At 48.4% G+C, this 14,560-nt stretch overlaps 1 protein-coding gene across 10 annotated transcripts in view; it reads right to left on the bottom strand.

The window, feature by feature from the left end:
- The window catches only part of LOC118218471 (transcription factor COE3-like), a 97,775-nt gene that overhangs the window by 12,883 nt on the left and 70,332 nt on the right, over positions 1-14,560 (bottom strand). For all 10 annotated transcript variants that reach the window (XM_035401139.1, XM_035401142.1, XM_035401144.1 and 7 more), the window contains exon 11: positions 1,999-2,087. In XM_035401139.1, the coding sequence (XP_035257030.1) occupies positions 1,999-2,087 (89 nt within the window). The remainder of the gene's footprint in view (positions 1-1,998; positions 2,088-14,560) is intronic.

Genomic DNA, 14,560 nt, shown 5'->3' with positions numbered 1-14,560 from the left:
GTGGAAACGCGGCTAAAAGCCGCGTTTGTTTATCTTTGCTCCTCCCCCTGGATCCGCCTGTAAATTTTGATGTCGGAAAATTAGGAGGTAAACTTCAATTCAGGACAACTCCCTCCTCTGTGTAGCAACAATATTAGAGTGTGTCCAAGGCGATCCGCGCGCACCATATTGGCTTTCTGTCGTGCCACAATTACCCATCAAGCCACGTGCATTATGGGTCCTCAGAAAATTGCTCCAGAAATCAATATTGTGGTAATATTATCAACTGCTGGAAAAAGCCATGCAGGGGGAAACAGTCCCGCGCTCTGCCTGGATGCTAATACCCGTTTTACATTTTCCGATCCTATCCCCAGCTCTCATTACGCAGAGTTCCACCTGCAGTATAACGCTTATTTCCTTTATTCTATTTCTGCTTTCATTCTAAATATATGTAAGGACCAATCGCGTTTTCGGTTGGAAACATGCTTTGACCCCGGCGAACCGTCCTCAGACGGCTGGCTTAACAATGATGAATCGCTTGGCAGTTTCATTTACATGGCGCTGAACTCCACATTTGGGTCCATTAGAAAGCGAATCAAATATTTATGCTGTTTATTGGAAGTGCTCGGTTTCATCTCGTGCCGTGATTGTTTTGCGTGAAGGCTGAACAACGGCGGTTCACCTGAATTAAAAGAGCTAATATACACCGCCTGCCTCCCTGCGCCGCCCAGCCTTCTGAATTTGATTGTAAGTGAGGAGGGGGAGGGGGGAGGTTTGTTTTCCAAACTGTTTTGTAGCCGTGCATTTTTTTCCCCAACTGCTTACAAATAACGGCGTGCGGTTTAAGTGTTTCTTATTGCATTCAAAACCAGGAATAAACTCGAAACACACGCGGGAGAGAGCGGAAACCTCACTGGCAGGAGTTGGCGGACCTTTTTAAAGGCAGCGGAGATAGTTGAGGGCATTTATTGGAACAAGATTTCATGGCCAGATATTGCACTCCACTGAGAAAAGTGTAATTGAAACACTTCATGTACCGAGGACTGGCTGTGCTGGGGGGATGTATCCATTTTAGTTTCCCGCAATATCTGAATTCCGTAGCCTCCAATTTCATGAATTATACAACGGAAGTTAATAATATTGCTAGATTGCACGCTGGGCCTTAATAGAAAAGGTCTTAAAGGTTTCCTTGTATTATTAAAACTCAGAGGTGGTCAACGATTTCCTCACACCCAGGAGTTCTTCACAAACGAATCATTCATAATATTACGCGGCCCATCCCTGGATCTTGGTTTCAAATGGGAAATTAGCGGGTTTTCTATTAGCGTGGTGGGGTCAGACTGCATCAAAGGAAAATTAAAATACTGAATCAGAGAGTTACAAAAATACATAAGCGCGGATAATATTTTATATTGCACCTCTAACAGCAGGATTGGGATGTGTTACGGGCGTGAAAACAGGAGGGCCACTCTCCGTTTTTAAGGATTTTAAATGGAAAAAAAACCGATGATATTAATGTGTGGACTTCATGCGTTAGCCTGCTAAGACCGGGACTTGTAGCCAAAGCTCGGTAAACAAAAGATTAAACCGAGTCGAGCTTCGCAAAATGAAAGGAAAACAAGTCAAGTAATCACAGATCAGAGGGAGGCTGCTCAGATTGCCATCACTACAAACTGCTGGACTGGAAAACGTTTAATTGAACTCACTCGCCACACAGAAAGTTTACATTTGCCTCCCGGAATCCAAAAACAAAGCCGCACGTAGGACTGTGTTTGTGTGTGTGTGTGAAAGAGAGAGAGAGAGAGAGAGAGAGTGGGGAGATTGACAGAGAGAGAGAGGGGAGAGAGAATGTGTGTCTTCTCATCTGAATATTGTTTGTGTCCCATTTGGCAGAATTTCATACAATGGTATAATGACAGTGTGCCAAGGGAAATTACATGTTTTGAACTGAATTGCACGGAAATGCATTTCTCTGCATAAATCATGCTGTCCCCCCCCCCCAGCCCGCCCGAAACTGACCTTTGGTAACCTCTCCGGATCACCTGGATGCCTCGGGATGACCTTCTGTAATCTCTGGAACCCGTAGTCGATGGTCGGCTCATTCAGAGCTAAAGAGGAGAGAGAGAGGCAGTGAGGGACGCATGCTGATTGGTCAAGCGCTAACCCACTTAAGCACAGCAGAGAGGAGATGGACACGTCACCGCTGACATGCTTGATTTAGAATAAGACAGGAAGAGAAACGAAAACACATTCACAGGGGTTCAGCCAATGGGCGGCGGCGCAGTATAATGGGTAAGGAGCTGGTCTCGTAACCTACAGGTCGCAGGTTCGATTCCCAGGTAGGGCACTCCAGTTGTTCCCGTGATAAGATGAGAGCGTCTGCTAAACGCCTGTAATGTAACGTGATGCGGGTGATGAGCGAACCGGCTACGTAGCCGAGCTGTAGGCCTTCCGGTGTGCGGTAATCGCCGTGTCACAACACACCACAAACCACTTTCAGCGCCGCCGGCGGGATTTATGGGTAAACCGCCGATGATGACATTACGTCCGGCTCAGATTTATCTCCCGGACCCTGCTCCCCCTCCCCGGACCCTGCTCCCCCTCCCCGCACGCTGCTCCCCCTCCCCACACCCTGCTCCCCCTCCCCGCTCGCTGTTCCCCCTCCCCGGACCCTGCTCCCCCTCCCCGCACGCTGTTCCCCCTCCCCGCACCCTGCTCCCCCTCCCCGCACCCTGCTCCCCCTCCCCGCACGCTGCTCCCCCTCCCCGGACCCTGCTCCCCCTCCCCGCACCCTGCTCCCCCTCCCCGCACCCTGCTCCCCCTCCCCGCACGCTGTCAGGACACAAATTAGGGCGGGGGGACCCCCTTCCTCTGGCAGGGCTTTAATGGTCTGAGAACAGCTTCCCCACTGGCCGACGGGGTGTGATGTCTCTGCTGGTGCACGGCACTGGAACCCTGACATCGCACGCCACGAATGGCTATCAATCTCACCTCCCCGCTAACCGCCTCAAATTGCAGTTTTGAGTACGCGCTATAAAAGAAAATAGTACATTTTACTTTAAAATACTGGCATTGCCAGAACTCTACTGTATAAACAACGGTAACAATATGGCTTTACTTAAGCATATGGTTGCAGGCTGTATATCTAACAAATGTTAAATGCATCACGGTGTTTCACCATAAACAATACAGTTCTTTACATTTCGGCTGTTTACAGTTTCGTACCTTCGCTGTTATACAGACTTTTACCGTAAAAATTCACTGACATTTTTTACAGTGTGTACTGTGCTGGGCCATGAATCAGAATCCGCCCTGTACTGTACACAGTGAATGAATGCTAATCTAAACCTGGTTAGACTGCACATTCTGCGTTCAACACTAACAATTTATCCCTCTTCCTAATTAAAAATGACAAAAAAATAATAATCAAAACAGCAATGAAGGATGAAACTCAGCCCAGGGGTAAGAGGTCCCGTCTGGCCGAGCGTGTGTGTGAGAGCTCCTCAGTCCTCCTCGCGCGTAGGGAGGCGTACGGCGTAAATCGGCGGCTGGTTCCCAGGGCTAATACCCGCCTCGGTCTGCCAATTACTCAACCCGCAATTTAGCCCATCACTCATTACCCAGCGCGCAATTTCAGGATTAGCGCCCCGCGGCTATCCGGCTGCGCCAAACACCGCGAGCGCCGGCGACAGCGGCCGACGGCCTGGGGGAGCGGGGGGTGGTGGGCGTGTTTTGATGAGGGGGTACCCCCGCAGAGTAACAGGGCGGCTTTACGATCGAGCGGCGCGACTAGGCGCGCAAACGGGGACGACGCGCGCGGCGATCAATGCGCCACCAGGACTGTCTCACGATAGTGCGCGTCGCCACGGCGGCGGAATTTGATTTGACACCCCGTCATGCGTACCGGAGACAAAGGCTCTGGCGGGGACGGGAAGGGGAGACATCTTCTTAATAACGCATCGATTCCGCCCCCTGCCCCCCCCCCCCCACCCCCGACCCGTCACATATTGATTTTACATGACACTGCTTCTGGCACAGTTTCACCTCCTACACCCCCCTCACCCCCCCACTCCCCCCACCCCCCCCCAAATGACAAAAGCCTCCAGGACAGAGACAAGGGCCAAGTCCCACGGCCAAATTTTCTAAGTGCGTGTGATGTAAATTCCATACGCGCAAAAACCACTTCATAACCAGCCCATTAATCATCGCCCCCCCCCCCCCCCCCCCGTCACGTCCGTCGTTCGGGGCGATTTGTCACGTTGGGGCCGTGGCCCGCGGATAAAGGTGTCAGGCCTTGTCGCAGCTGTGGGTGTTGGGGTGGGGGAGGTGATGTGCAGTGTGGCCTTGCCCGGTGGACATTTGACAACGCAGTTCCATTCGCTGCAGAACACCAGAGTGCTGCCGCGAAACTCGGCTACCTGCTGGTGACCTCATATCCTCCCGAGTCCTTATATTAACCCTTTAATGACATGAGATCACAACTATGTGATTAGAATGTTCTCAGCTGAACATTCTAATGGTGATGTAACAATCATTGCTGGTAATGGAATGCAACAGAGTTCTAGAACACTGACTTAGGCATTTTTTTAAAAACCCTTCCAAAAACCTACTCTTCAAAGGGTTAAGCAGTAATACTTGTGTAAAGAGAGGGATGATGATGAGGGGAAGAGAGAACAGGAGATAAACAGAGGGATGAGGGTGAGAGGACAGGAGACAGGGAAAAGCTGATGAGAAGGGGGGAGAGTTTGGGACAATGCAACTGTACAAGCCCCGCCTACTACATAAGGCATGTGAGTAAGACATACAGACCAGCACAGGCCCAAAATACAGTACTGGAGACCCATAATCCATCTCCCACCCCTCTGAGCCCTGAGGTCTGTACACACTGGGCACCACCTGATCTCCCCCCCCCCCCCCCAAAAAAAATAAAATAAATAAGAGGTTGAGGAAGGCCTCCTCTGCTCACTGCCAGCACCCCTCCCCCCTCGCATAAATCTCCAAGCTGACGGCCCGGGCCAGGAGTCCGGCTCGGGCCGGCCGAGCCACCCAGCCCGCGGCCCAGTCATGTGGCTCCACCGACCCGGCCAATCAATAGCGCTTTCCTGTTTTTAGAAGCGGGTAATTATGAGGTGGAGAGATTGCCCGACCTCTCACCCGCGCGCCATTACTCTGCTGATATTAAGATAAATTGCCCGATTTTGGGTAAACATATGCTGCAATTCAAACTGTCAGCGCCGGTTTGCTCAGGGATAATTTGTATTGATCTCCGGGCTTCTTCCCAATTTTGCTTACTGACCCCGCGGATAATTAGAGAGGGAGCCGGGGTGGGCCAAAGTCAAGGCTACAGAGGGAGAGGGAGAGAGAGAGAGACAGAGAGAGAGAGAGGGAGGGAGGGAAAGGGATGAGAGGGCAAGAGAGAGAGAGAGAGAGAGACAGAGGGAAAGTAATGAGAGAGAGAGCACTTTGTTTTAGCATTGTCTGCTTCTAACCCACATCTGTCTGAATTCCTGCTACTCCCCATTCGTTTTTTCCGCCTCATTCTCTAAAACAAGACACTGAACACAAGGCTTTGTCTTCAAGCATGAGCTACTGTATTTAAAAAAATAATAATAACTGCAAATACCGGCTTGTGGTTGTATGCCTCCGCCAACCAGTAGCCAGTTTGGATATAAAATGTCATCACTTCATTTTATCCTATTAGACATGTGTGTGAAACTTTGTCATAATTCTTGAGTTATGGCCAAAAACATGTTTTGTGAGGTCACAGTGACCTTGACCTTTGACCACCAAAACCTAATCAGTTCATCCTTGAGTCCAAGTGGACGTTTGTGCCAAATTTGAAGAAATTCCCTCAAAGCGTTCCTGAGATATCGCGTTCACGCGAATCGGGACGGACGGACGGACGGAAGGACGGACAACCCGAAAACATAATGCCTTCGGCCACGGGTGTACAGTGGCGGAGGCATAAAAATAATAACATGACGGGAAAATGCCACTTGTCAACCTCAAACCTGTCATCAATGAATCTGCGTAATTTTCCTTCTCATCCATGTAAATCCCGAATGTTAATTTTGGGCTTTGGTGTTCATTTGGAAGAGCAGCACTGTGATTAAAGCCAAATTAAAAAGGGTGGAATGGCCACTGAGTGCACTCCCTGCCAAACCCAACAGGCGATCCGGAATCCCCGGGGAATGACTCGTACCCTGTGATCACACACCGGCCAATAGCGGCCAACGGAGCCTCTGACATCGTTTCAGAACCCAATTTAGTCAAGAAAGGCCCAGAGCTCCAACAAGGCTGCATATTTAGACGTGTTTGAGGGCACCAAGGCCCATTTACTTTACATGCGTTCAAGTGAGTTAGGGGTAGCACTAAATATTCTAGCTATTTTCGTGTACGGGGGAATTCATCTGGACGCTATTTTTTAAAAGAAAGTTTGCGGTCGGTTGTCGGTCCTCACTGGTGTCAGTAACAGAGACTAGTAACAGTAACTAGTCACAGAGTCAAGCGATGTCGTTGTCAAAACCAAAACTAGCAATGTTGGCAGGAAGGTACCACCGGGACCTTTTTAACCGAGCGTTTGCTAACGAATCCTCTAAGAGGACTGTATTAGTATTGGTCCTGAAATTAAAACTGGCCTGTAAGGCTCGCTGAAAGCCAATGTGCTGCCGGTGGAATTGTAAAAATGGTAAAAATGTAAAAACTTCAAAACTTGCATCAATCTTTTTTGGGTTCAGGTGTCATTTGGACGTATCCTTATTCGATACAAGGCCATCACATGATTGTATACTTTGGCACATTGTTTTGCGCACGGTTATGTACAAGTTACTGGTACATTCGTTAACTTAATAGCGTCGTACGTATCTTTCTTAGCCACGAAGCTAGCTAACAAGCCTGTTTAAATTTCAGGACCAATCCTAATGAAACCCACTAAGAACATTCCTTATCACCCGTTAAGTTTAAAAATATATATAGCCAGCGAACTCATGGAACCATGTACGCTAATCCCACATGGTGTACAGCAGAAGGAGACGCATCCCTAAGACCCGGCTACGTGCTGGAAGCGTCAGCGAGCCGGCACACAATCCGGCGTCTTCAGTTCGTACAGACACAGCCTCACACCGCCCGAGCTTACAAGATTAAAAAAACAACATTCAAAAGCCAAAAGCGACATCTAACGGTGAGCGTTGCGGAGAGCTCGGCCTGTTAGGGGCGAAGCAGGCCCGATTCAGACGAAGCTAGCACGCTGAGCCAGTGTTCCTGCCCCGCCATTATTGGTTATTATGATAACTTATCTTTCCCGGAGATAATAAGGAGCTTTATTGCCGCCGCTCGCTATTACTTTCTCTAATTATACTTAACTGCTCGGAGCTTATCTCTGCTCCACCTACACCATCGAGCTTCCCTCCTTTTTTTCTCCCTGCGCAAATTAAGAGTTGAAAGGGGGGGATGGGGGGACGGGGGACGGGGGGGGAGAAGGAAGGAATGGCAGTGGAGAACTCCTTAGGCCCCGTGGCAAAGCCTAATTGTAATTGAAGTTTGCTGTGATTGGTGGAGGAGAGAGACGGCTCCAGGCCAGTAGGGCCACTTAAAAAGCCAGTCAAAGAGGTACGAAGATAAATTGCACAAACTAGACGGCCCAATGTTTCTTTTCTTAAACTCCTCTTGAGTTTTCCGTAAGAGCCGTCCAAGAAACAGAACCTGTAAGAGACATGGCATGCGTTTTATTGTTTCAAGCCTTTTTTAACCAACTTTTTGGATTGGCAGGATTTTTTTAACCAACTTTTTGGATTGGCCGGTCTGGATCCAATCTCTATTTCCCATGACTTTAACTCACTAATACACGTCTTCACAAAATGTATGGAAATTACTCAACATAATCAACAGCGCAAAAAAAAACCAAAAAAAAACACTTTTGTTTAATTGGGAATCAAAGTTAAGGAGAACTGTAAGAATCTAAGCATGTGTGTGAGTGTGTGTGTGTTTGTGTTATACAGGGTTGGTTTTTCCTCCTTACGAAAAAAAAGAAAAATCGATCTCCAAAAATAATAGCAGAGAAAGATTTGTTCACCCCTCAGAGATGATGAATTTAGCCATAAATTTAGCCGGTTTCATTTCAGTAATGCTGATTTCCCTGCAGGTACCCAGGCATACATTCTGCTGTGTCTCTGCTCAAAACAGACCGGTGTCATAAGAGCACAAGCAGCACACAGAAACATGATCCATGCTTTCCAAAGGAGACATCTGTTATCATCAGACTGAACTGAGACTCAACATGCCGAGTCCAGAACAAAGAAAACTGAGCCATTCTAACACACACACACACCACACACACATACGCACACACACAGACACACACACACATACGCACACACACAGACACACACACATACACATGCACACACACTCACACACACACACACACATACACACACATATGCACACAGACACATACACATGCACACACACACACACATACACATACGCAGGCACGCACACAGACACACACACATACACATGCACACACACACACACACACACTCACACACACACACACACACACACACATATGCACACACACACACACACACACACCACACACACACACATACACACACACACACACACACACACACACACACACACACACACACCACACACACACACACACACACACACACCACACACACACACATACACACACACACACACACAACACACACCACACACACATACACACATACACACACACACACACACATACACATACGCACGCACACACACACACACACACACACACACACACCACACACACACACACACACACACACCACACACACACACACACACACACACACCACACACACACACACACACACACACACACACACACACGCACCCACACAGGCACACACACAGATACGCACACAGACACACACATACGCACACACACAGATACACACACACACACACACACACACATACACACACAGACACATACACATGCACACATGCACACACACACATAGGCACACACACACAAGTACGCACTTACATGTACACACACACACGCACATACGCACACACACACACACATACGCACATGCACACACGCATACATGCACACACACACACACACATACACCTAAGGGCAACATGCTTCTCACAAACACTCAGCCCAGAATGTGACTCACAACAAGAATCAGCTCTAATGCGTAAAAATTAAATAAAGCAAAATTAAATTGCTCAATACAGACACATTCCTCTAGAGGGTGTTAGCGATTGCAGTGACAAACTGCTATTTGCTGACAAGTAGTTTACACATTAACCAGCCGAATCCAAGGGGAGAAATGCCAATAGCAATTATGTCACCTCGAGGTTATTAAACGTCCCACTGATAAGTAACTAGGTGAACTTGACCAGGTAATGCAGACTGCTGGGGAGGAGTGATTACATTGTAAGGGCCGCCTGGAAGTCCTGCTGTTCCACCAAATAGGATTGCAGGGGGGTGGCGGGGAGTGGGGGGGATTAGAACTGTGCGCACACTGAAGAATCGCAGCTGAAACCGAAACACAAAGATCTGCCGACCCCCAGCGTCTGTCGACTCCACCACTGTACCCCTCGTACGGCGCCCCATCGCCCCCCACCCCCCAACCCCCACCCACCCACACAGCCAGCCCTGCCAACACCAAATTTAGATGCTGAGGAAATTAAAATTTCAAAGATCTGCAGCTCTCAAAAAAAAAAAAAAAAAATCAATAGGGAGAGATCAATGCTCATAGAAATTTCATGAACTTTGAACCGATGGATGGGGTTGATGAGGGGGAGGGGGAGGGGGAAGGGGGGGGTGGGGGGGGGAGGGGAGGGGAGGGGGGGGGGGAGCCGGAATCCCAGCTGGTGATTGTTCAGTCTGGAGATAAAACACAGCTGACAGTGCTGCAGGGCGGAGGAGCTGTGGAAAAAAAAACCTGCTCTCGCTTTCATATTTTGTCAAACAGAGAAAAACTTTAAAAAAGAGAGAAGAAATCACACCTTCTTCAATTTCAATTTTTTTATCTTATTATTAAAAATGGAGAACCCCCCCCCCCCCCCCCGCACAGGGCCTTTTAGCACACCCTCACCGCAGCCTGGCTGAGGGGTTTTACACATTTACCGCTCGACGGGAAACCCAATTGGTTCCCTTCACAGCCGATCGCAGCTGCAAATTAATATTGTAAAATGAAGATCAATACATGGACAGGGTCCCCGATTGATGGGCGGCTAAATTACTGCCCGCGTTCCCCCCCCCCCCCCCCCCCCCTCCTCATTCCAGATGAGTTGTGTTTTCCTCCCACCAGTCAATACTTTGCAGGTTTTCTCGTTAATTTCTCGATAAATTTGGCGGCGGATTTCGGGCCGCGGTGAGGCGACGGGGGCGCCGGCAGGGCCGGGGGAAGCGCGGCGGAAATGCGAGAGCGAGGGGAAGTACGAGAGCGGAGCGAGGGGGGGGGGGCCCGGTACCTCGTTCATCAGGACCTGGTCCGGCCTGCCGGAGCTAGGCTAACGTCCCGGACTGGGGAAGGACGACCTATTTAGCACAGCGCTAACAAAGAGACACGAAACAGCGGAGGGACCCACCGATTACATCCAGATCATTCCGCGGTGCCCTTCTACAGCAACGTGAGTCTGTCACAACCCCCGCCCCCTCCCCCCCAGTGTGGAGACTGCAGTATAATTCCAGCACCAACCACCCCTCTCCCCCTCACCACCAACACAAGAAAAGGGGGGGAGGGCAGATTGGAGAGTGCGTGCTCAACTGCAGCCACTTGTTTCAATTATGGACTTGGTTTTCACAGGTCAATTGATAATTACATGTCATCAAATAATGGAACACAGAGAGAGAGCAAGAGAGAGAGAGAGAGGGAGAGCAGGAGAGAGAGAGTGAAAGAGGGACAGAGAGAGAAAGAGACGGAGAGAGAGAGGGATAGCAGGAGAGAGAGAGTGAGAGAGGGACAGAGAGAGAAAGAGACAGAGAGAGAGAGGGAGAGCAGGAGAGAGAGAGTGAGAGAGGGACAGAGAGAGAAAGAGACGGAGAGAGAGAGGGATAGCGGGAGAGAGAGAGTGAGAGAGGGACAGAGAGAGAAAGAGAGAGAAGGAGAGAGAGAGACGGAGAGAGAAAGCGATGGAGAGAGATGTCTAATTAGAAGACAGGAACTACCTCTTCTGTGGCCCTGACGCTGTCCCCAGGCATTGTGTAAAAGGAGCCCCCCCCCCCCCCCAATCTGTACATGAGGCCAGCAGTAAATAAGAGCACCTCGGCCAGAGAACAGACACTGGACGTGGGGGGGGTGCGGGGTGGGGGGGGCTGGGGGTGGTGCAGCTCATTGTCACCGCTTATTCAAAGGAAAACGGCCCTCGCTGACAACTACTGGACGGCACTCAAACAGCTCTGTTTACACGGCTCTCCAGGAGCCTTTGGTTACCGCGACCGCAGCCCGGCACCAGCCACCCGGGCGGCAGCCAATCACAGCCCTGCGGCTTGGAGCAGGGGGGCGGGGCCAGGCCACGAGGAATCCCCCCCCCGCATCACATAATCGCGGATCAGAGACTACAAAGCACCGCTTGGGTGGGGCGGGGGGGGGGGGGGGGGGGGGGGGGGGGGGGGGGGCGGCTGATGTACAGATTTCAGACGAGTGAGGCCCTCACAGAAATGTTTTGATAATGAAAACATTTAGATCACTGACAGAGGGAGAGAGAGAGATGGGGGGACAGCAAGATAGAGGAGAGAGAAGAGAGTGAGAGAGAGAGATTCTCCGGTCTTTTTAATTACCAGCATCCTTTGCATTTCCGAATCCTCGCCTCATCCGGTAATTTGTGTTGCGCAACTAAAACTTTTATCATCTGCCTTTTTTTTTACTTCCCCCTGCTAACTGGGGGAAGAAGAGGGAGGATTCCTCTTACAGACATCCTCTGCTTCACGTTTACTTTCATTTACAGTAACACACTCTCAGAACCGAGGAACTGGTATCATTTTGTGAATTCAAGACTCGATCAAGCTAAAATATTTCATCAAATTACTTTTGAAAAAAAAAAAAACTTATAAATAAGTCACATGTAAAATTTTATATATGGAGCCCCATACTGCTCCAACATAAATCACCCAGCACTTAACAGCTGAATGAACTCGCTTGCTAGCTAATAGTAGTCCATTGAAAAACAGCAATGACACTACTTCCATACTGTAGGTATGATGAGACTCTATTTCTGTTGCTGCATGCGTCTCTACAGGGATGTTGTGGCCCTAAGCGACTCTGTATTTGTACAAATATGTACCACGTACAAGCTGAAATGCAATGGACTGGCCAGCTGATTCTTTCGCAACCTGTTCAAGTTCCCTGTTTAAATACAGGTTAATTAAACAAGTAGTACTTTAGCGAAATGTGCGATATCAATTAAATATTAATACAGGTCTGAAATTGTTACAGTCCAACATAAATGTTTTTGTTATGAGCTATTACTCATGTATATAAGCTTTTTTTGTGTTTCTGACACAGCGTACGTCACCCAGATGAAGAACTCTCTGATCAGGAGCTTTATTGAGTAAAAGAGAAATGACCTCTCTGTCCTTTTTTTGACAAATGACCGTCTCCTTCCCCCCGCAACGTTTAGTCAGTTTCGGTGCGGCAGAGTCAATATCTTCACCTTGACGAGAAAACTTAGATTTATCAGCCCTCACCACCGTCCAGCCCCACCGCCAACCGACAGAGCATCCTGGCCGAGCAGGAAGCCCATATTTGGTCAACGTCCGTCAGACAGTAAAGCACGGCAAACAAAAAACTAAAAAAAAAACTAAAAAAATAATAATAATAATTCCAAGCTGCTGCACAGACAAATGTGATTTGTTATTTGACACCCCCTTCCCCCCACAACATAAAAAAGTAAATAAATGAAATAAATAAAGAAATAAGAGAACGAAAGCCGGACTTGCACTAATAATAAAAAGGCCAGGCTGGTCGCTGAGGGTCTGAAGACAGAGCACCCTGTCACCGCGCGGGCTGGGAAATCAGCGAATGGCGTCCCCCGCTTCCTGATGAATGCGTGACAGCCGGCTCTCGTCCAATCATTTTTCTCTGAGCGTTTTGATGCATGCCCGCCGTCCCTCCGGAGGAAGGGGAAAGTTTTGCGGTGATGAATGGGGGGGGGGGGGGGTCCGGGGGGGGGGGGGGGCATAATGTGCCGTTTCTCTGTGAGGAGGTGTAGTTCATTTTAAGCAATTCCGGTAAATGGGTGTGACTGATTGGGACGAATGGTCTCGGGGTTCGATGGAGCCGTTGGTGTCCGTCTTATTTCTCAGCCGTCCAGCAGGGCGTAACAGGCCGGCCGTCAGTGACCCTGCCTAAACAGAAACCAATAGCTTTGATGCAATTAGGGCGGCGTGTTGCGTTTTATTTATGAAGCCTGTCATTGGCTGAAACCAGTGAAGGTCTTCCGAGTGGCAAATACGTTATACAGACCCTACAGCTAACAATACGTCATAATAGCTAGCAATAGCCATCCAATAGCTGATTCCCATTGGGTGTAATTCTTTTTTTCAGGCATTAATCTGATTGATATAATTTTTTTAATGAATTAATTAATGAATACATAAATAAATAAATAAATAAATAAATAAATAAATAAAGCACTTCCCCTGCTGTGGTCAACATTTATTTAGCAGGTAAATTTTTGTGTTTGCTTGTTGTCACTGAAGCGGGTCTTTCTCAGGGAAAACAGAAACAAACCCCTGTTTATCACATTCAGCTGAGGGGATTTAAGATGTCAGCGAGGGAAGCCTTTTAAAAGTGCCTGATCAGCTGCGGGGGGCTTATTAGAGAGAGCCGTATTGACACCAGGACAGGCACATCTGTCCCGCTTTGATTTTTAGGACCCCACTGACAGCTGCTTCCAGCTCCAAATCCAGATCAATGCACAAGTGATACGAGTATCTTAATGGCTATGGAAGTTGTGGTGAAATAAACAAGGTTACTCCAAACCTGCTATGTATAAGACCAAGCGTAAGATGTTATGTGAGTTCTTCAGTCAATTTAAATAAATATGGTTATTCATAAAAAAAGGAAAAAAACACCTAGGTAAAAAAGGTAAACTTCTTGCCATTGGTGTATGATAACACACTGACGTTATATCTCTGCATTGCAGGTATGTAGCGGTAGTTTCTTTCATAAAATAAGGTTGTGATGTATGAATAATTAATATTCTGCAGATGCCCAAACTCAGATCTGTATAAATTGTTTTTCACTCACTGCCGATCCAAAATCTGTTAGCACTTGCACTTTTGTACTTCTGAACGCAACTCTCGACACTGGAAAGAAAACGTGTCTCAACAGTATCCGTGGGTGGCAGCTCGGCCATTTTTCATTGTGAATAGCAGTAATTTGTTTAAAGGGCCCTGGCCTGTGAGACAGGAAGCTTGTGTTCGCTGTGATGGCAAAGAGCTATTGACTCTCGCTACTGTAGCGGAGCCATTGACAGAATCACACAGGAATGAACACAAAAGATCTTTAAAGCACTTCCGCAACGAAGACCTTTAACTCAAAGGCATACG

Source organism: Anguilla anguilla, chromosome 18 (genome assembly GCF_013347855.1).
Source record: "Anguilla anguilla isolate fAngAng1 chromosome 18, fAngAng1.pri, whole genome shotgun sequence".
In the NCBI taxonomy this organism is placed as follows: Eukaryota; Metazoa; Chordata; class Actinopteri; order Anguilliformes; family Anguillidae; genus Anguilla; species Anguilla anguilla.
This window is presented reverse-complemented; position numbering and strand designations above follow the sequence as displayed.